This window comes from Centruroides sculpturatus, unplaced genomic scaffold, assembly GCF_000671375.1.
Source record: "Centruroides sculpturatus isolate CEXI.00-Female unplaced genomic scaffold, Cexi_2.0 scaffold1185, whole genome shotgun sequence".
In the NCBI taxonomy this organism is placed as follows: domain Eukaryota; kingdom Metazoa; phylum Arthropoda; class Arachnida; order Scorpiones; family Buthidae; genus Centruroides; species Centruroides sculpturatus.
The window spans coordinates 2,160-26,204 of NW_019385931.1; the positions used below are offsets into that span (position 1 = coordinate 2,160).

The window sequence follows — 24,045 nt, forward strand, 5'->3', positions numbered from 1 at the left end:
AAAGTTTAGTTGTTATTGTTGTGTATACTAATTTTTAAAAGTTATTTTATACAAACAAATAAAATTTAAGCAATTTAGCTATTTTTCAATGCAGTTTTCTCATTTCTCTTTTCCAATTTAATCTATGTAGTACCATACATTATTAATTAAATAATTATATAATTTTTATGAATATTAGATGACTTCTGGTGCATACTATAATATCTACAGTAAAGTAAATTTGAAATAACATAAGTATTTGAGAGTAGTTTAAAAATGCAGGTTGTCAATTAAATGAAAAATACTTGGAAAATTTTATCAAGAACTGTTTTTTTTTTTATGACAAATAATTAAAATACCATTACTGTGAGCATATTTCTTTTTTTATAATAGATGAATGTTTTATTCTAATTAGAAAATTTTATCAATTTAGCATAAACTGCAATATAATTTATTTGCTTTGTATAAAATTCCAAAACAATATTATTTGAAACTTTGAAATTAATTGAAATAAAATTCAATCAGATAAAAATGAAATATTCTGTCTACTTGATAAAAGTTCAATCCCAGCAACAAATTAAAATGCTGCATTATTTTGAAAACATATACAATATACAGTATTACATCAATAAATGTAGCAAAATTAAAAATTAATAAAATCTACTTTTAACATTTAACTTATGTACTAATGAAAAAAATTTGATAAATATAAAATTCAAAATCTTTTCCTAATTTGATAACAATGTTGTAAATATTTAATTTAAAATCTTGATAAAAATCAGCAATTTTCAATAATTTTAAAAACAAGTTGATGATACATATATTGTTATAAGAAAATATATGTGTGTATATAAAAATTAAATATGAATATTTAAATTAATAACGTTCATGCACATCTCTTTCTTAAATTTCCTTTTTATTCTGTCAACAATTAAAACAATGGTGTAAGTATAGCTTTAAGATTAACGGTATGAGAATACAAACCCCCTTCACTATGAAAATTAAAACCCTATTTTACGTAACTCATTGTGAATGGTTGAATTAAGTGTAAACTTTAACTAAATCATAAGGCTACGGTTACTGTTGATGTGAATTCTGATGAAATCTTGATCTGACGAGTTCGTCCAAACAAACAAATACCTGTTTTCCAATCAGAGTGTTTACTTTGGCAGCAAAGGGCATGTCAGAACACGCACAATGTAGTCAGAACCATTCGAGTGTTCAAACGAGTTTGATTTTTTGTGTGTTCTGATGTTAAATTTCGAGTGTTTTGGCTTTTTCAACATGGATATTGATAAATTGATTAGTCTTGTGTTCGAGAATAGGTGTTTGTGGGACATGAAAGATAAAAACTATCACAACAGAGATATTTCTTGGCAGAGATAGCTCTCATTCTGAAATACTCAAAACTTTTGTGGGTTGTTCTACAAATCTTGATATAACATTTGGAACTCTCCCTTATTGTCTCTTGTGGAAAATAAGTGGTTAATCAATGGACTTTCAAGAAAATAAAACTCATCAAGTTTGTTCATTTTGCTGGGAGGCAGAAACATACTGACTGTCAGAAAATGCACAGTGTACCCACCTTGTTCTGATGAGGATTTCAGACATATTCGTCAGAACAAGATTTTGTCAGAATTCGCATCCACAGTAACCGTACCTTAACGTTAACATTAATAAAGCTTGGAGTTTGCAAACTTTGTTTACAAAGTCCAGGTTTTTATGCTATTTATGTGATTTAAAACAAGAAACAATCATATTGGTTATGGAATTTCCACTGATGAATCTCTCTCTGGTTTAATGGACAAATCCCTCACTTTTGTTTTCTGATATAAAACATCTAACATGTATGCTTCGTCCATATATACATCCATAAACTGGACAGCTTTATCATCAGTCGTCATGCAAACATCAATCTATTTCATTGCAACCACTATATTAAAATATATATGAATTTTATTTTTTAAAGTGCATTATTGGCTGCCCTGGGAATTTGATTGCCTGCATGCATGCACACACACACTGCTCACCTACCAGAATCGGCCGTGATTCTGACACATCTTGACAAAGATGCCCCATTACCTTTATGAATGCACTGTGGACAATATACACCGAATACATGCCAACATCTACAAGTCTTTTAGGCTGAACATGAGCATATATTCCTGGAAAAGCTGGAGAACTCTCTTATTTACATCAGGTCCATCAGACCCTATCAATAAATTTATGAGGCAGTTAGCATTAACTTCACACTACGTCGGTATTCTTTTTCTTCAAATAATGGACTGATACAAAACTAGTGCCAGAACGTCGGAGGCCGGATAGCCAAGCAATCAAGGTGGCAGCCTACGGCTCTGGGGGACCCAGGTTAGAATCTGAACGGGGCGAAATAACCCCAGGAATTTTTCGGGGTGGTCTGTCTGGATATGTTGGGCCCCATCCCTCACCACCCAGTTGCCCCTTTTTTTAAAACACTTTCTGCCCTGTGGGCACTAAGAGGGCCTCTTTTAGCAGGCTCATTATGGGTTCGGCCAAGCCCAGACCCAACATATCCAAATGGATATGTTCGGGTCCACCCCCGAAAAATTCCTGGGGATTTCTCAATCCGTCCGGGTTCCCCAGAGCAGTAGGCTGCCACCTTGACTGCTCGGCCATCCGGCCTACTGGTCGCCCCATTGTCGGCCTGATAAAAGAGGGTCTCTTAGTGCCCAAAGGGCAAAGAGAGTTTTAAAAAAGTGCCAGAGCGTCTTAAAGCCTTTACGCTTGTGATAAAGAGAAGACTTTGATCTTGATTCCACTAAGTAATAAGTTTCCTAATTATTTCTGAAGCATTTTTCTTCATTTTTTCAGTGAACTTCGCAGATTTACATGTGTCATATGGCGGCCGCGTAAAAACTTCAAACGTTCATAACTTCCTGATAAGTGCATCTCATGTATTAGATGAGTTTATTTATTTTTGACATAGAATCATAATATCCAATTTAAAAAATTTAGGTTTTCCTTCAACAAAATAAAATTGATCACGTTTGCACCCATTGTAAAGCCTTCTATAATGAAACGGATAGCCCTCTTAAAGTTTTAGTTTAATGAATTTTTCGAGTTATTCTAATAGGCATTTTTCGGAATAGATCGATTAAAATCCCTATGCGAATATAAATCTAAAATTACTTTAACGTATCTTTGAGTTAAAAAAATTCACACAGACGTGTGAAAATTTTTTGCTTTATCGAAAATTAATAATAAAAAAAAACCCGAATAAGCGACTCAAAAGGTCAAACCAGACTAATGTAGATCAAATCGGATGCAAATATACAAATACAGGCATTCCAAAATCCGAAATACCTGGTCCCAAGCATTTCTGATGCAAGATTCTCAATCTGTATCAGAGTTAATTGCAAAATTTAAAAATGTATAAGAAAATAAATACAAATGCGGTAGCAAATATAGACACGAATACTGTATAACAATTATCCAGACAAGGCCGGTCCAACCGCATGGTCAAACTGGGCATTTGCCCAAGGCGGCAAATTTTCATTTAACAAAAAATAAATTTTACAAAATTTTCAAATATTGTTTTATTTATAATTACATTTCACCAGTTGAGTATTAATTGACAAAGCAAGTTCCTCATGGTGCGCTCATTCACAATCGTGCAGATTTGCTTACTTTGCGCGTCTTAGAACTTATGGTGGCACTAGTGGCGTGGGTGATGACAGAGGGTACAATTGCAGATGTGAAGGTCCCAACGGCGTCATTGACAGAGCTATAGAGCATGTCCATAGGAGCAAAAAAGTCAAAGAAACCATACCTCTAAACATGACCTTTACGATATATAGCTCCTGGAAATCAGTCGCATGCAGCTACGCACCGTGCACTCCGCTATCGCATTGAACTATTTAGCCACGCGAATGTGCCGGCTTCGAGTAGCCCACTTGACTGTTCGTGAAAACACGAGTCAAACACTAATAAGTCTAGCTCTAAATATTTTCTAGTGTTAGAATTATTAGTGTTTGATTCGAGATTCAGAGTTGGTGAATACCAATTTACCAATATCTCGAGAGTTAACCCTAACTCTAACTCGTGTTGGTGAATACGGGGGTGAGAGATATTATTATTAGTAGTAATTGAACGTATTGTAACATGCATAAATATATAGCCTTAAAAAACATTACTATTTGCATTAATTATAAATTCATTACTCACATGACATACTCAACCATCACATTGTCTGGATAATGATATTTTGGAAAGGATACTTATAGAAAAGACAGTTTAAGACTAAAATCTCACTCTGCCAATTATAGATGGAGTTGACGTAATGTTTGCTAGGTGGAATTACTTGGCATTTTTTTCTTTAATAAGTACAACTTTGCAATTTCTAAATGCTTATTTTCTAAACAAATTATAACATACTACATAATTGCAGTATAATTCCTTATATACAGTAGTATTTTTTTTTAATGAAATTCACCTGAACACAAACTATATTTAAATAATTTTATAACTTCATCATTCCTGTTATAGTTCTCCTTTTTATGCTTCTCTTTAATATGTCTGCTTAAGTTAGTAAAACACTATTATTTTTAATAATACTTTTAACAAAAAGACCACTCACAGGTTTCACATTTTTATAAAACATTTATTAATTTGTAATTGCAAATTTACACAATATTACAAAACAAACTACAGTATAATGAAAAAGAAAGTACTGTATATCATTAAACTCATAGCTACTTGTTGGGTGGTCCCCAACTAGCCGATATAATAATTATTTGATTGACACGATGTATCAATATTATATAAAAACATTTATTCAGAGATAACAATGGCTAACTCCAATTTAAACTTTATTTGGGATATAAGCAGTCGAACGAAACGTGGAGCGTAGTTACATGCGACCAGGAGGTAACAGCTAGTCCTGGAAATATCGGTCTTCCGATCTTCCTACGCTATTGCTCCGGCCCTTTTACCGCTTTACAGAAAGTGGTCCGCGACTAATATATACACATGAAATAGCTCGCGACTGTTACGGCTTAACAAGAAGTAGATCGCAACCGCAACATACTCATAATAGCAAGTTTCTCAACTCTTTTTGGATGCAATACACATCGTTTCTTTGTAATAATATTTCCAACTTTTGAAAAGACGTTCTGCGGGTACTGAGGTTGCTGGAATACCTAAATATGTAACAGCCAGTTTCGCAAGGTAATAATTGAAATGGGCAAACATTGACTGCCATGTGTGAGACAAGCAGAGGGTCAGGGATTAATCCTTCCTGACCACTTACGCTGCACACGCTGGTAAAACCCGGTCTCGGAGTCGTCGGATGGCTAGAAGGGCAAAAGTGAGTGGGGAGTGCGTCGGTAAGCCGGCAGGCGTCCTTTCAGAGACATACTAACGGCTAACTTTAAAATACAGGAGGCTACACAGAGTTGAATGCATATCTCTAGGTTCACTACGCTAAATGCGATTAACATAAGTACAAATATGTCTCTGATTGACAACTGCTCAGTCCATCCTACGACAGCTATGCCTACTTCCGTTTCGAGAGAGAGAGTTCGCAGGCAGTCCGCTGATAATTACCTCGAAACTTGAAGGAGTCCTATATGCGGTAATGACAGTTCTTTATGGAAGCGTTGGGCGTTGTCTTCTCCGGGGACTAGGTCGAGTCCTTTCTTGGATGTGCGGGAGACGGGAAATCACTAAGACCAATTATAACTTCCTTGTGCGAACTCCCGAGCTTCCGGTGGCTCGCTCCTTTTATCTCGTTGTCGTGGGAAATCTAACACGCGATCGACTTTTGTTGATGATGACGGTGCATTCTTGACAGCTGTGTCAACTTTCCCACTGACTTCTTACTAAACCGGTGATCTCCGATCTAATTTCTATCTCTCCGTTTTTTTTCTAATGAAGATGTTTACAATTTGGAAACAATTGATAGTAATTTTTGAATTTTAAAAGCCCCGTAAAAATCCGCGGGCTCACACATGTAACAAGAGGATCAACATTGTGTGGTATAGTTGCAGCTTCTAAGTTTTAAATGTAATACAAAAACCTTCTTAAGGCTGCGTACACACTAGGCGTTTTTAAACGCGCGTTTGACGAACCAAGAGTTCTGCATAGGCGTACACACTCAAACGCGTGCTTTTGACCAAGCACTAATTATATTTAATTATTTAAAACAGTGTTTTGTCTGTGATCAAAGTTCAAAACAACCGCACGATCATTAAACAATTTTCTTTTTTGTATGTACAGTACAGTACAATTGGCAAGGCCGGTGTCCTGACGAAGCCGGAATTTTGAAATTCCGAAACAAAAACCTACGCCACGGAGCTGAGTTTCATGCCACCCGAGCAAGTCATGTATTTGCCTGCATAATCGCACCCTTACTCCCTACACTAGGTATTCTGTAGGAAAACGAACCTTGTGTCTTGAGAATAAGAATACAGTAGAGCATCGATTATCCGATTCAATTGGGGACTGGGATTGGTCGGATAACTGAAAAAACGGATAACCGAAAAATAAGAAAAAAATACATTATTAGTATAGTATATTAGTATATCTCATGTAATTGGTATATCGCTATTACCTACTTCGCGTTGAATTTTCATTGATGTTAAGCCTAACAAAAAAATTTTTTAAATAATAATCGTCGCTATTGTATCGTTAAAAATTAGAAAATTAAGCTTCGTTTAAATATTGGCTCCCTTTCATGGTTGAGCCAGTGTTGCCAGCTAAAACACGTAAAAATACTATTAAAGTAGCCAAGACATAGCCAAATATTGTAGCGCCACATCACTAGCGGACATTTGAATTTGCCGACTAGAACGGTCGGTTAACCGATGTGACGGTTAATCGGGGTCGGATAATCGATGCTCTACTGTATATTGTAATAAAAAGAAGAAATTTGTAGTTTACAAATAAATAACTTATTTCTTTGTCTCATCTACACGCAGGATTCATATAAAAATCCGTATAGCCCTTGTAATATTTAAACCACCTGTCATAGCGCCACGGAAATAACTGTACATAAAATGTCCATTAAAAGTAATTTTAGCGTTCCTAGTGACGAAATACAGAACTAAAGAAACTGTAAAACCAACAGATTGGCAAAAAAGTCCAATTACAAAATGAAAGAGCGTTGTTTAATTAGTACAAAACGATATTCGGTTCAGCAGAAACAGGAAAGCGCAGAATTGCAGGCACTGGGCATATTCAAAATGTCAGCGTCAATCCAATGAGGGCCCACCAGTGGCCGAGCGGTCTTCGTACCTGAACACTGGGCGTTCGATCGTAAGTTCGCGCCTCGCTGGGACGGGTTTTTCACATGGAGTTTCCTCCACATCTGTAACGCCTAAATAGTGGCCAGTTTCCCTTAAAAAAACCTCCCGGAAGGCATCCCCTAGGCAGATCGCCTAAGCGTTGCCATAACTAAACTAAAAAAAATCCAGAGAGATGCTGTCGGAACTGACGCAACCGCCGGCGTTTTCGAGTGAACACAAACGCTGACTGCCCGGGATATCGGGAAAGAAAAAAATGAAGAATGATGTGGATTTCCACGTTACGTTAAATTTATTTTTGAACTTATTTAACAAGAACAGCTTAATGAAAAGTGAATATTTCGAAAAGAAAAAGAGGGATGAGGATTTTTTAATTTCCGTAGGAATTATTTATAACTAAATCAAACCTAACATTAATTACACTTTAACAGCTTTAAATGTGATGTCTTACAGAAATATACTGGTATATTAAAATATTTTATTAATGTACTAACCTAAATTTATTCGGGGTACATTCATCAACAAATAAATTCAAAATTGTCAACGCAAAATAGAGTTCTTACGAGTCTCACGATGCCTGCCATCCTGTTTGCTGACGTATCGAGCACCGAAAAAGACGCTTGCAGTTTGCTTGCAGCATGCGACAGCAACCGGAAGTTGCCGAAGATTTTGAACAGGGATGGAGATGTGCTGGCATGTTGAGATTTTGAATACGCCTATTGTCAACGCCTGGTACTGTATGGGTATAGTACTGAATGTTGGAAATGTGGTTCTGTCCTGAATCCAGAAGCGCATCATCGTTGATGGTGCACTTTCAACATCGTATATAGCAGTGGCGTGCCGTAACGTTTGATGATAGGGAAGCTGTTTGTATGATAGCATTTCATACATTTTAATGCAGAATAACCAAGGAAATAGCGAAGTTGAGGCCGAAGTTTTAAACGCGAAAACGTGTACGTAGGACGTTCAACGCCTCTTTCCTGTAAGCCTAGAAGTTTGACAATGGTGTTTAGATAGTCAGTGGAATCATGTTCGACATTCCAAACGCCATTGTCAAACTTCTAGGCTTACAGGAAAGCGGCGCTGAACGTCCGACGTACACGTTTTAGCGTTTAAAACTTCGGCCTCAACCTCGCTAGTAACCACAGAAAAACTGTGCTTTAAACTTAAATCGAATAAGGTTGCCCGACGTACTATTCTGGTAACGTCTGTGAACCGTGGCATTGGACCAAAGTACAGTTGTCTTTTGACAGTCCGACGTTTTGTAATCCGAAATGCTCAGTAGTCCGACGCATCTCCCGTCAAGGCCACCGCAGTCCCCGTCCCCGTTACGTGTCTGCTTGCACAGAAGCATGTCGCTGTACATACTGTATGTACTGTACATTTCTTCCATATTTCTTTTAATAAGCATGTTTTATTTAACCGAAATGGGTGTTTCATTTCCATATTAACCTAGGCAGCATTTTACTCATAAAACGTAGGAATATTGTAGGCTACTGCTAGCGAAACAATTCCAAATATGTCATCACTTTCGGTAATCCGGGCACTTTCGGTAGTCCGACACCCCTTTGGTCCCATACCTGTCGGATTATCAAGGGACAATTGTACTTGCCCCACTCACTAGTTCGACAATGATAGCAGAATGAACCGAAAAACTTTGAGTGCGCAGTAGTCCTTGCGCGGGTTGTCCCAATGGTAGCCCGAGATACCCGAGATGGTTAAGATATAGTCCGTAATAGTATCCAATGGTACTTAATATTTACCCTGGTCTGTATCCTAGTGAGTATTGTCTGTCCGGTTGTATCCTTGATGGAATAATCCTGGGACGCCGTACTGTTCGCTTGTGATGTTGATGTACACTGTTACACACCGAAAGCTTCTTTGACATCCTGCCAGTAAGGTTTGCCTTGCATACGTGACAACCAAAAACCCAACCAGTGCCACAGCTGCACATTTGATTATGGAGCACTTATCACACTAAATAGCCACACACGATTTATAGTGTCACAACCACGAAAATGTTCTTCCAGCTGTTCAACAGTTGCTCCATGATCAACGTTTATAACAAAAAAACAGGGCCCATATTCTGGTCACTATCTTTAGTCTTTTGTCTCTCACAAGCCGGTCGCTGATTGGCTAAGCCAAATGATTAGCCAATCAGCGACCGGTCTGTGAGAGACGAGAGACCAGAATATGGCCCCAGATCTTCCGTCAATTTCTATTTTTTCTTCGAGTGATAAATAGTTATAGTCATTTGTTTCTGGAGGACTCAGTCATTTGAATATCAAGTTCACTTTGTATTTGTTTTAACTCTTCAGATTCTTTTTCTATCTTTTTTAATCTGGCTTTTATGGTTTCAAGTTCAGAATCTTCAGTATTCTGTTCTTCGCCCGAATCGTCAATGGCACGTTCTAGTAATACTTCGTTATGTTCATCGTTTTTTCTTGTTTCAATTTCTTCACCAAAAGAATCGGCTTCATCTGTGTCTGACATTTTGGTAGAATATTGCTTTTGTTCTCTTTTTTTAACTTATGACGCAGGTAAGAAATGCCAGATTACTTAAAACGTCGATGACAAAGCCCCACAATAAGGCAGAATAATCGTTCGAATAATAGTCCAGTTAATCCAGCACTAAGCACATTGTATTTAGACTCGGTTTTCTGTCAGCTGCAAAATCTGGCTTNTACAAAATTTAACTCCTATGGCTGCTCTCACGTGTTATCGATTTCTTTACGAAGAAGCACGCCCTATATCGTTCAGTAACTCTTTTCTCTAAGACGTCATTTACTATGCACCGAAAGAATTGAGGCTGAAACCCACGTTCATTTACCGAACTCGTCACGGTAAATACGAATTCAGTAAATAATTTACTAGGTGGCAAGCAGTTAAAACGTGCCAAAATTTTACATCGCTATGAAGTATGCAATTGTCAGGATTGTCAGAGTTAAGGCAACGCAACACATAGGCGATCTGCCAAGGGGTGCTTCCTAGAAAGACTTTCTTCGGGTTATGCCATCGAGAAAATCGTCATAAAATACACGAGTGAGACGTTGAATTTCGAAAGTGCACCATTTATAAATATGTCGTCTCTGATATATTTAGAAATTAAAGGCGTAAGAACTTTCGATATATTCAAGGGATACAAGGGATTTTTCAAAATTCCCCCCGCGGGGGAGAGGGACAGGATTCAGGCTTACCGTGAAGAACTCGGATTCTATTATACTATTTTAGATGCGGGTTTTTGCGTTTTTGATTGCGTTTTAATAGGATACGTCAAGAGAATGTACACTANATCTCTTTAATCTGGCTTTTATGGTTTCAAGTTCAGAATCTTCAGTATTCTGTTCTTCGCCCGAATCGTCAATGGCACGTTCTAGTAATGCTTCGTTATGTTCATCGTTCTTTCTTGTTTCAGTTTCTTCACTCTGTGACTGACATTTTGGTAGAATATTGTTTTTGTTTTTTTTTTTAACTTATGACGCAGATACGAAATGCCAGATTTCTTAAAACGTCGATGACAAAATCCCACAATAAGGCAGAAGATCGTTCGAATAATAGTCCAGTTAATCTAGCACTAAGCACATTGTGTTTAGACTCGGTTTTCTGTCAGTGCAATAATATGGCTGCTCTCACGTGTTATCGATTTCTTTACGAATAAGCACGCCCTATATCGTTCAGTAACTCTTTTCTCTAAGACGTCATTTACTATGCACCGAAAAAATTGAGGCTGAAATCCATGTTCATTTACCGAACTCGTCACGGTAAATACGAATAAATAATTTACTAGGTGGCAAGCAGTTAAAACTTGCCAAAAATTTTACATCGCTATGAAGTATGCAATTGTCAGGATTGTTAGGGATAAGGCAACGCAACACATGGACAATCTGCCAAGGGGTGCTTCCTTGAAAGACTTTCTTCGGGTTACGCCATCGAGAAAATCGTCATAAAATACACGAGCGAGACGTTGAATTTCGAAAGTGCATTATTTATAAATATGTCGTCTCTGAAATCTTTAGAAACTAAAGGCGTAAGTACTTTCGATATATTCAATGGATACAAGGGATTTTTCGAAATTCCTCCCGCGGGGGAGAGGGACAGGATTAAGGCTTACCGTGAAGAACTCGGCTTCTATTATACTATTTTAGATGCGGTTTTTTGCGTTTTTGATTGCGTTTTAATAGGATACGTCAAGAGAATATACACTAAGAAGGGATTTTTCGAAGTCCCCCCGTGGAGAAGTGTTATACGTGGAGAAGTGTTTATAATAGATACATTTTGAGCCACAGCAACGCTTGGCCGGGTCTCCTAGTTACATTAATAAAAGCAGATATTTTTGATTGTATGCGACACGTTCCGCCGTGGAGGGGTGACAACAAAGCACTTTCTATGGGAAACTGTTGCCTATTTAGGACCGCGGAGGGATGCCTCTAGAAAGGACTTCCTGTAGAAAACTGACCCCAATTTAGGTGCTACATGCGTGAAGAAAATCTGAAAAACTCTACTTGGCCAGCAGGTTGGGAGGCGCGAACCCACGGCCAACTACTGGTGTTCGTGGTTTAATCCACTCGATTATTGGTGGGTTAATTAATTAATGTTTAATGTCCAGTAAAACCTGTCTATGGCGACCATCCACGGTTCCTTCAAAAAGTGGTCTTTTAGACAGGTGGTCGTCCAATACAGGTGGTGCTTTAATATCGTATTTCCGTACGTATTTTGCGCACTTTTTAGCCATTTCTACTAAGCAAAACTCGAGACGAGCAAAAATAAGCAATTTTTTCAACGATAGGGCTATATTGGTACTGTATTTTATTCTTATCGGATAACTCGATTTACAGGAGTCGTCGTGATTTTATAAGACATTTAATATCAATATTTGAGGTTTAAGTCATTAACACCTGCACCTAATTTCGAGGGTGGGAGACGTGCCGAGGTGGGTTCGAACGAGAGTTTAAACTAATTCATTATATTAGGAGGGAGGGAAACGTTGTTGAACAATAGTTTAGACCAGATATATTCGCGGAAGTGGTCGCTTATTACAGCTGTTGTATGTTGTTTCGGACCAAAAATCGATGCCCGCGGTCGCATTACACAGGTACTCATTTAATACAGGTAACTTATACGAAGACTCTATGGATAAACTATTCGGTGCCAGAAATTTTTGCCCGTTTTGACAGGTGCCCGTCGAATGCAGGTGGTCGTCGCCTAAGCAGTTTTCACTGTACTTAATTTCATTAATAATTTTATTTTAAGGAATGTGAAATGAGAATATCTCAAGAGGAAAGATGCGGTATACAAAAAGATAGAAGTCAATATCAAGACTGGATAGCATATATGGCCGATGTCGCCATTTTGCCCCTTTGTAAAGAAGGAGATGCGCCAGGTAAGCTGGTTAAATTTTAAATTAATTTTGGATTTATTTACGTAAATAAGTTTTAAAACGAATTTTCAGGGCGGTGGGTCCTTCCGTGTAAAAAGTGCCACGTCAGAAAGACGTGTTATTGGCGTGAAGCAGTATGGCAACCTTACAATTGCCGACACGCTTTATTTTCAAGAACGTCCCTCTCCAAATGTTTGGCCAGAAAAAAGGTAAAATAATTGTGTAATTAAGAAATAATTAATGTAGATAATTCGGACGAGTAGTTGCCATGTTAAATATTTGTACAGCGGAATCCAGTACAACACGGGGGATACGTTCTTTGTTATAAGAAATCGCATTATCGAGACATACATTATCAGAGGATTTTATGCGAGTTTAAATCATAAGCTGAAGAAGAAAACGTTCACCTCTGAACGACAAAATTGAATTTTGTACGAGTTGTAGTCGCAAATTTCCATCGTGTTATATGAATTCGCGTTATACGGGAGTTCACTGTATTTAAATAATTATCACGGATTGGGAAAAGGGTAAGGTTGGATTACAAATATGGAGTCACATCTCTCTCCCAAGCCATAAAAAATTGGAGTACAATAAAACCCGTGTAAACCTTAATGGCACGTTATGAACAGCGGTTTTTTTAACACAGAAAATCGCTCTTTCCGAAGGATTTTTCCGTTTTGTACAGGTTTTACTGTATATACAGTGAAGAAAGAAGACAAAGACATTTTGAAAGAATTGCTATATCGATTAATATTACTAACCTTTCAAATATTTTCTTAAATTTAAGTTGTATAATATAAGGTTTGGTAACGTAGAAAGCCTAGAAAATGGTCCTGCTTGTCCTATTTTTTGATAGGCTACAAAATTTAACTCCTTGGATTTATTTAGGACGAACAGGATCAACTCTGGCTTCATTTCAATGTCCACTGAGATAGCGTGTAACAGCTAAGAAGCTTCTCAGATCCGTTAGTGCTTTATCTTGTTGAAACAGTATTTATCCCAGCTTCTTCCTGAAAAACAGACTTGGCAGGCCATAATAGCATTGAGTTTATAATTCGAACATCACTTAAATATTTGCAGAATATCGAGTAGATCATGCATAAAAATTCATAATCTGAAAGTACAAGAGTGCTACAGAGTCCGTGTGTATGCTAATTAGATGTTTACCGCTCTTTTCTCCACACAAATTTTAAATGCTTTATATTATGGACTTATTTCATGTAATTTATTAAAAAATTATCTCCTTTAATTGTAATAAATTACATCTTTTAACATAAAAATGGCCTAAAAATCCTTAAGTAGAGACTTCTTTAGGACTTTGGCCGTTATGAAGAGGAATGCTCACAATGCCCAAAGAGAATTATCACATATGAAGTCTAGACTTTGGGAACTTCTATAGAATTCATTGACAATATAATAAATATAATGGGTAGAGCCAGGATATAATATTATATCCTGGCTTTCCCCATTATATATATTTGCTGCCGTTGCTAATTTACGTTACTAAAAATACAGTGTTAATTATATAATTTATAACGAAGTGTTCGATAGAGTAAAACAATTTTTACAGCATTTTATACAGTCATAATAGTAAATTTGTAATCTACATGCCGTAAAAACGGGGTCTAACAGCGATTGTCTCAATTGTAATACGATTAGACCAATTTAATTATAATTCTGGTACATTTAAAATTAAATCGTTAATTCTAGAGATTAACGAAAGACAGACAGCCAGACGGGTCTGATAAGGACTTTATAATACCTCCAAAGCGCTGTTTTATGCAGCTCTCACTGAGACACTGATGAATTATATAGGCCTATATATTCTCTAAATTGATTTCTCATTCTTCTAGAAAACAAATCCTTAAATTTCTCTGCATCTCATTCTCGATATAGCGCCGAATAATTGTAAATTAAAGTTCTTGTACGAGTTGAAACGTATAAAATATTTAATGGTATATTATTTATTGATGCAGCTCCTCTTTATCGGAGACTCTACCAATCGTGGGATGATGCATTATTTAATGGAACGTGTTAATGGAAGTTTAATGGAATGGGATAAAACACACGACATTCGCATAGTATCTAATTTAAACGAAGGTAAAACATCAGTAGCATTCGCTTACTATCCCCAATTCTGGTTATCCAGCGATCAACGCCCGGTTTTCGATAAAGCTCTGTATCAATTGATTCAAAGGTAAACGTTCTCCATAACAATTTATTATCGTGTAGAATATAATTATGCATCTTAATATAACGATTATCCATAGATCTCGGCCTCTGGATAACACTAGCGATACTATATTGATAGTCGGAGGAGTGCAATGGCTGGCCACTCAACATTTATTGATGCTTCTTCGAGTTCTAAAAGTGTAAATGTTAATTTTTTCCGTTTATTTTATAAATATTCCATATAAATAATTAAATCTTGATTTATTTATTTGTTTAAAGTGAAAAATTAAACGGTATTCAACTAGTGTTGAAGACGTTAGGATCCGGTTTTCATCAAGCGGTGGATGGTGTTCATAGCTTGTCGGTGGTAAGGAGTAATTACGTTTAAATTTATTTTAATTTATAATTTAAACCTGTGCGGTGTTTAAATAATAATGACTTTTAAGTTGAATAACATAACAGTTATTATGATTTACTCAATACTTTATCTTATAAATATATAAAATCAAGCTCATAGTCAATCAATTCTAATTTGGCCCCCTTTATAACGAAATTATGGACCAAATTAAAGGTGCAAATCTATATTTACCCCTGTAGCACTGTGTATTTAACCTCTGGTGCTACAGAGACTCTTAGATGTTATTTATATATATATTTATACGTAGGCCTACTGTTCAGTAGGTTATACATGTGTACACATAACATTCCATCCCCCTAATTACGATTTCATTTATTTCTTTCTGTGTCGAGATGCACCCTCAACTTTTTCTGGCATCGAGAAGGCCCCTTTCTGGGTGTTTTAACGTGGTAATCATGTTTTTGGTCAGAGCTGCCGAAAATTATAGAGGGCCCGAAATATCCTAGGGCCAGACTACTGAAAAAATCTTACAAAGAACCAACTTCAATAGGATCGTGCAATAGATAGCGTGTCATTCACCAAGATTTGATAGGAGGCCCTTTTAATGCTTTCTCTACGCTCTTAATGCCTCGAAAGGAGGCCTTCGATTTTTCGATTGAGAAATGTATGATTCCGAGAGGATTCATATTAAAAAAAAAATCAAATTTTACGGATTTCAAATTGTATATTTACATAAAATGAAATGTGTTTCTTATTCGAAGCGTTAGAAACAATAGAAAATTCATTTTAAAGCCTAAAAAACAATTATTTTCTTCTATAATCGCGGGTTCTTATCGGAGATCCGACAAAAATGAGAAAGTTAACGAAAGAAATAATTGCTTTTTAAGTGAATGACACTGCATGGATTTGTATATATATCTTTCATACAGGCTGATAGTTCAGATGGGCTCGAGTCAGTCACGAATGTGGGGCCTCACCCCCTCCGAAAGCCATAAAACACGTGAATTAAATCAATAAAACAAATAACAACAGACTTTTTTATCACTTATAAATCAAAATTTCTTTTGATATCACTTTTATGTCACGTGTTCTACGTAAAAAAAAGACCAAATTCTATGGGCCCTTTGTTAATTTTATCTTTACAATCACTCACATATACAGGTAACCTGAATGATATCTACATGTAGGTCTGTTTTTTGTGTAATTTAAATCAGGTCTTTTTCATTTATTATTACTTGGTAGACGAAGAGGCCTCATATGTTATAGCTCAGAGCCATAACAAACCTGCCTGGCCCTGTAAATGAATCACATTTTCGACGTCTAGAACCATAGGAGTAGTGTTGATCTTTATTCTTTTACATGAGATTAGCTAGGAGGGACGACCTCGAGTTACTTTGATGGTGTGAATTCACATTCATGTGAAGGTGTGAGTTTGAAAGGAGGCCTTCTTAATGCCTTCTTAACGCTCTTAGACAGCTTAATGCTTTGAAAGGAGGCCCCATACAGATCTAAGTGTGTGATTAGTTGAAAGTCTGGATGCATTCTTTCTCCTTACTCAACATGCTTCAGGATAAACAAAGATCAAGTTAGCTTCTATGGTTCCAGACTTATGGGGCACCCTAAACACTATCCAAACATAATAAATAGAAATTCACAGCCAACATTTACTTTATACCATTAAAATGCTACCTCTGTCATACCTCTTACGCCATAGTTCTTGACATTTTATACCCGATATAACGCATTGATCATGATACACGTTTGCTATGCCAAACAATCCTCGTGTTACAATTAAATATTCTATTGATAGAAGCTGTCTACTCATAAAATTATAACATGAAACTTATCCTAACAAATACTAATAATGATTAATGCGGTAGATCTGATAAGAATTTGTTTATGTAGTCCTAATTTTAAATTAATAATTCGACTTTTAAACCTTCTATTAATTAATATTTAGCAAGTGTAACATTAATTAAATTTAATAAATAAATCATAAATGGATAAATTTTCAGAGAAATCTTTAAAAATAAAAGTTAACTCATTAAATTTTGTAGAACGAGCATCAAAAATTGCTCCAACATAATCTAGGAATGGCGAATTTTGCCAAACATTACGGATTTGAAGTCATCGACACTTTCAATATAACAGTAGCACGTTATAAGGATTTCCTTCAAGGAAAATGTGCATGCCATTTTCACAGGGTACCAATTACTTATTCATCTATACATATAAATATATACATAAAAAAGGGTGGCCCAAATGTCAGTTAAAAGCGCCAATCTCTGGAGCAAACTCTCAAAGGATTATCATTTGATTTGTTAAAGCCAGTGGCGCGTGGGGCCCATCATCTACAACGGAAATATTTTCTTATAAATGACTTGGGGCCTCCTATTGGTGGGGGATACCAGCAAATTTCCCTTTTTGCCCCTTTAGTATAACGCTCTATTGGTATAGTTTGAATGGACGATGTAGCTTTACTCTTTGTAATGATTAACGGATTTTTGGGCCACCCCGCGACGTATTATTACTTGAAATTTAATTGAAAAATCCTTAATATACGACGTTACTACAGGTAATCAAAGTTCCTTATCCAGAATCAATATGGAAGAAGCATCAGTCGAAGTCACGTCCTAGTCCAAGATACCACGTGGAAGGATCAATCAATGCAATTTACAGCGAGATCCTATTGAGTCGTATATGTAAGGACTACATTTCTGACGTCAGCTGATTGGCCCTTAACTATTTTATCCGTGTTTATCCGCTTAAATATTGTATATAATGTAAAACTTTGTATTTATTATATTGTGCCTTCGACAGACATTCAGTTATTTGCATGAAGATAAATTAAGATTTCCATTAAATTCGGCGGAAAATTACGTTTCTATTTGCATATTTACAAAATATAATTTGAAAATAATATTTTCCAGAGCAATAAAACGGAAAAAAAATCTATACGTATTTTTGTTTTGTATTAATGTAGAATAGTGTAAAATCTACGAGAAAATGTAAATGATGATGTCTTTTTATGTAAAAAAAAAATGGAGGGAACATAAAAATAAAATGATATAAACTATTAAAAACGTGTCGTGTCGGGGTAGTTGCATTCTTTTATGTGTTTGGAGGATGGGCATGATGTTGTGTCAAGTAGGTATTTGTTAGAAATCGGCAAACTGTCATTCCAACATGGCGATATTATCTACAAGATGCTTCTATCAATGTGTCGGAAACGTTGACAAAACTGATCGAAACATTATCGAGCGTTAACGTGCGGATTACCAAGAATTTAAAGATTAGAAAAGAAAACTACAAGTTCAAATTTTATCGTTAAAAAAAATTCTAGTTTGTAAAGAGCAAACTTGCAGCTTTATGTTTGCTTGTATGTACTGTACAGTACGTATGTATATATGTGCAATACTACACGTAGGTGGGTAATCAATCGAAAGGTTTGTCTACTGGGTTGCATAGGATTCGCTTTCTCGGGAAAACTGGCTCCTATTTAGGTGCTATTATGGAAAACTGTCCTCTGTTTGGATGTTCAAAATGTGAAGAAAACCCAGAAAACTTCAAATGGCTAGCATGTTGGCGAGGTGTGAACCCACGACTAACTACCAGTGTTAAGTGGTTTTATCCACCCGGCCACTGGTAGGCCGTTTGCAGTTTTAATCTGCACGGATATATGAAGGTTAAAGGTACAAACTTTCAGCTTCAATCTGCATCAATTGATTCTGATACTTTGTCTGCGAGAATGTTTTGTAGTGGATATTACAAATACAAATCATCATCATCATCATCAATTGATTTAGATAAAAACTGTACTTATTCTATTCCATTAAAAAAATTTTTTTTTTAATTTATAAATTTTAGATTTTGCACTCCTGTGAATCATCATCATCATCAATAAAATAACAGTTACAAGTTTCCATTTACTTGTAATTTATTTTTAATTATTTTGTAGGCTTGTAATAGTTTATAAATCTTACTTTTCTAGATTTTATAATGAATATTTCATACATTTTTCTGAATTATAACATATTTGCTACAAACTCCTACATCAAAGCATCACTATTAATAGAGTAGGTGCAAACTAAAGCTGCAAATTTGAACTTATTTACTCTGTTTTGTTAAAAGTTATTTTAGTAATTTATACAAATTAGTTTTTGAATTTTATAATTTAAAACAAAATTTTTGTTTTTATTTATTTATTTATTTATAATTACATTAATTTATGCTCTTTGTAAATTATTTTCTACATAAATGTTTCTTAATTATGTTTGTTAATAAAACATATTTAAATATTAATGATAATTCTTCTTTAGATTAGTAAAAGAATTAAGTAATAGTAATAGTAAACATGTGTTTACTGTTTCCTATTATTTGTTCCTGTGTTTCTATGTTTACTAATTCTACGTTAATATGTTTCCTATGTTCCTATGCTTACTATATATACTACGTTAATGTGTTAATATAGTTAATTTTGGAAACATAGTAAACAGACTTTTAAACACTACGAACTAAACGAACAACTTGTATATTACTGTTACACATTTAACAATTATGCAAATATATATAATTATTTAATTGGCAATTTCCGATAAATTTAGAAGAATGATTCTTCAAAAAAATGAATAACTTACTTTAAAATATTCATTAAAAAGTACTTTAAAGCCTTGTTGACGTTATAACGTTTACAGAAAATATATAAATAACAGAACATCTTACGTATAAAGTATTATTTAAAATCAATATTTAATATATATTTTTCTATCGATTAAGTTGATTCCTCGAACTCAAACAAAGAGAAAAAGTTTAAATAAACATAATAAAAAATTAACAATAGTAATGATTTCATGTTATCAGTCTTAACCACTGCTTTGTTTTAATGATTATTTACTTACAACAGTTTAAAATGTTGGAATTACACTAGATGTTGTTGAAGTTGGTAGCAGATAAACATTATTATTAATAAAATAAATCATCCAGTAATAAGTATTCAAATNAAAATTGACTTTAATATTTTCTTAGACAAATACAATTTTAACAGTGGAATAATTCGATTAAATTCTTTGAAAGTTATCTTGTATCTCTTCCATCCCTTAACTGTTTGAATTTCAATGAGGTGCGGATAATCCCGTGGATGGCTGTGGATGTCTTGAATTATTGATCAGATCTTCATCCTCCTGATCCCACACCAGTCAAAATAAACGCGAGATGATCCCATTTTCGTCAATCGAACGACACATCATATTTATTTATTTTTCTTTAAATTGACGATAGAAAAAATTCTTTCCTTCTTCTTTAGAAAAGACATTTTAGTTTAGTAACTCATCCTTCTCCCGTACAATAGGATTGTTCTTTTATTACTAAAATCCCTTCCGAGTTAATCCTCTATATGAAAATTTTCTTTGATTTCTAACAATGGATTGATTTATTCGAAAATCTCGATGACAATGAGAAAATCCTATTTAGTAAGAAATAATTCATCCTTACGGGGATAACAATAAATTGTGGATTTGAGTTGAAAGTTATTAGTTACTTTATGAAAGATATATCCACTTTTCTATTGTGTTTTTATTAAAATATATCGTCTTCCGTGCATTGAATATAAGATATTAATTTATAAAAATATTTACGTCTTATACAGTGAAACCTCTTTAGAAGATTACCTTTGCTCGGAACCACTGGCCGCACAGTAGAGGTTTTACTGTATTAATTAATGCATGGATGAGAGCAGCAAAGATGAGGATGTTGAGATGGATGCGGAGTTTCAGAGATAGAAATATGTGGAAAATACAGGAATATGACATTAGAGGAAAGGAATGGATGAAAGAAAGGATAACCTGGAAGATGCTGGATAAACTGACTACTTCACATAATAAAATAATTTAAATAATTTCTATTTAATCGAAATTAAATAGATATAATCCGGAACCTACAGGACCAGCGCTCACTATTTTTTTTAAATTAATATTTAATTTAAATCTTTAATGAGAATATCAAAGATATTTAAACTAAGCTACTCATACCTGGTCTGGATTTTAGTAGGCTTTCGCCCCTGTACATCATACTTCTCCCCATAACAATCGAGTCGTACGGTATTTAATTCCGTTCTCTAGATTAACGAACAGACATACAACCGAACGGACGACAGCATGAATGCATGTCTGAAATTTGGAAATTGCAGACCTCTACAGTTACCATTGTCGTCAGTCCATCCGCCTGTCTGTCCTTCGTTGACCGGAAAGACTCAATTGTTATCAGGAGAAGTACGATGTACAGGGGCAAGACATCGCTAACATTAAAAATTGCTGAAATATTCTGGAGGAGAATAGTTTTCACTCTTGCTAATCCGGTATATCCCCTCCCTTATATATTTCTTGTTTACACGATGTTACTCATGTCACATTTCTTGTTTTACCGTCCACTCGGTAATCCGGCACCCCTCAGTGCAAAAAGATTACCGGATTAGCCAGAGTCTAGTATACACTGATTCTGTATTAATTTTATGCGCGAGAAATACGTTTAAGATACGTCGAAGAACTGTTATTGTTTATACGGAGAATTTACAGAGCATTTAAGCTCATAATTTTTATTGTAGTCTAAGTAAACTTCGTGATAAACAAATACGAATCGTACATCAGCGTGCGTTAATATGATACAAACGGTGTACAGAAATTTAATCATGTATATTTGTTTCGTTAATTCGAGTATTAATCAACAGATGGAGACACTACATATAATAGTAGCGCTTACTAGTGTCGCCATCTCTGTATTGATATTTGAACTATTAGTAAATATAACAGTAAATTGTATTTTAGAATAACAAAGTTTGATTGACTTACATTAAATGATTTTAAAATAAATTTATAAAACTCCACGTTTCTTCATTGTAAAGTTTAATATTTATTACATCGTATTTTAATCGTGAATAACGGAAATTTTTCCAAAATACTGTAATGTCTCGTTTTATGGGGTGGATACGTTCTACAGAAAAGCGCATAAAAAAAATTCGCATAAAAAAAGACTACTTGCCTTGAAAAAGTAGGGATACGTTCCGTAATTTTCTAAAATCGCATAAAACCAAAACAACGAGTTAAAATTAACTTAAAACCGCATAAAAAAGTTTGCAGATATTAAAAGAAATAGGCTGCTTAATAAATTACTTCGAATGTCTGAAAGAAATTCATATAAAAGCTTAAAATAAACTTGTATTCAAACTTAATTCAGTTAATTTTATTGAAAAGTAATATAGTTTTACATTTTTTTTTTTGAATTTTTGGAATGTTTTTTAAGTCTCCAAATTTTTTAAAAATATTAAAAAATATACGGCCAGCTTCACCCTACTTTAAACCCTTGTCCTCCCGCGACGTTTATGAGAATGCCCCGGGAAATCCAACTCCAGCTGTGTTCAAGGTCATCCAGATCTATAAACTGACTCATCGGTGTTAAATTTCACAGAAGGGGGAGACAAAGGAAGTTAAACTTTGAAGCTTTTTCTTCAAAATTAACGCATTTCTTTCGTTTTTTTTAGTTTTAAGTATTTTTAATGTTTAATTACATTTATATCAAAAATTGCTAGGAACTAAAGCGATTAAGGTAGATCTAGCTATTCTTTACATCCATAAAGGTTTTATGTCAGTGGAACAAATGGAGTGAGCTTTGAGCGTCCCACGATTTTTGGAGACTGTCTATACGCGGGCTTCCTAAACAAGCCTATATGTATGTTTGTCCAAAAAAAATTTGGATGAAATACAAACCGCACAACTTCAAAATTGCATTAAAAAAATCCGCATAAAACGAGACCTTACAGTACACCATAAGCAATGGTTAAATATTCTGCAAATTTAATTAGAAGTAATAAGCTTTTTAAAAAGTAGTAAAATGTGTTTTTTTAATAGTTCATTCCATTCCGTACGCACTGATAGGATCTTTTCGTACAGTGGTATCTCGTACTTCGAACGTTCCGGAGTTCAAACGCTAAATTCGCTTCGGTGTTGGAACGACGCTTGTAAGTTCGCACTTCCTGCGCAGTGAAAAAATGCGCTCGCTGCGTAAATGCTCATAATGGAATTGCCTAGATGGCGAGGGACAAGAACCAAGATTTTCGAATTTGACGACTACCTCGCGTGTGCATATTTTAAACGTAACGAGGATTAATAGACTGTTTTTGTAAATCAATATGGTAACCAGTATGGAATTGGCGACTTCTGCTAATTACTTCTAAACTCTTGATTGTTTGACAGATTGAGATTGACAGATTGCATAACCATCAAGCACACTTTGACAGTTTGCAGTATTAGTCAGTTTAATTTCTAGTAATTGGTCATTCTAGGTCTATTGGAGAGGATACCAAACATTCAGACAAGGGGTTCCACAAGGAAGTGTTTTGGTACCCTTTCTCTTCATTTGCTACATGTCTGACATGTGGGAGATACTACCCCAACATGACTGGAGTCCTATATGTGGATGACCTCTATCTAATGTAGAGGCAGGACTCACACTCCAGTTTACTAAGTGGAAAAGTGACCTAAAATCTTGAAAAAAGTGATTAAAAAGAGATTGATTGTGATAATGTCTAAACAGTGATCGAAAAAAACTTTACTTTATAAAAGCAGATTAATAACATCAAGATCCCACCAGCCAATGGCAGCCATCCAGGTGCAGCTCACCCTGGACAATCTTGAACTTCAGGTGGTCCAGCCATGATTCTTCCTTAAATACTTTGTGTCACTAAGGAATGGTGCATGAACTAAAGACCTCCTGAGAATAGTATACACTATCATGTGCCCAATAGCAGAATTTAGGGTGCCAAACAGTGGAACAATTAGTCACGTGATGATCATTATCTCCAACATGATACGACTGATCGTTTCACTGTG

At 35.2% G+C, this 24,045-nt stretch overlaps 1 protein-coding gene across 2 annotated transcripts; it reads left to right on the forward strand.

The window, feature by feature from the left end:
- Nucleotides 1-12,513: 12,513 nt before the first annotated feature.
- On the forward strand, nucleotides 12,514-18,336 carry LOC111612641 (cadherin-like and PC-esterase domain-containing protein 1). 2 transcript variants are annotated; one of them, XM_023353878.1, is made up of 7 exons: nucleotides 12,514-12,639; nucleotides 12,709-12,845; nucleotides 14,613-14,833; nucleotides 14,907-15,008; nucleotides 15,088-15,175; nucleotides 17,224-17,370; nucleotides 17,742-18,272. In XM_023353878.1, exons 1-7 carry the CDS (start codon nucleotides 12,519-12,521, stop codon nucleotides 17,895-17,897), a joined length of 972 nt encoding a protein of 323 aa, XP_023209646.1. In that variant the 5' UTR covers nucleotides 12,514-12,518; the 3' UTR covers nucleotides 17,898-18,272. The 2 variants fall into 2 exon arrangements, with proteins under 2 accessions (XP_023209646.1, XP_023209647.1); XM_023353879.1 differs by lacking the exon at nucleotides 17,224-17,370 and having other exon boundaries at nucleotides 17,742-18,336.
- Nucleotides 18,337-24,045: the final 5,709 nt, after the last annotated feature.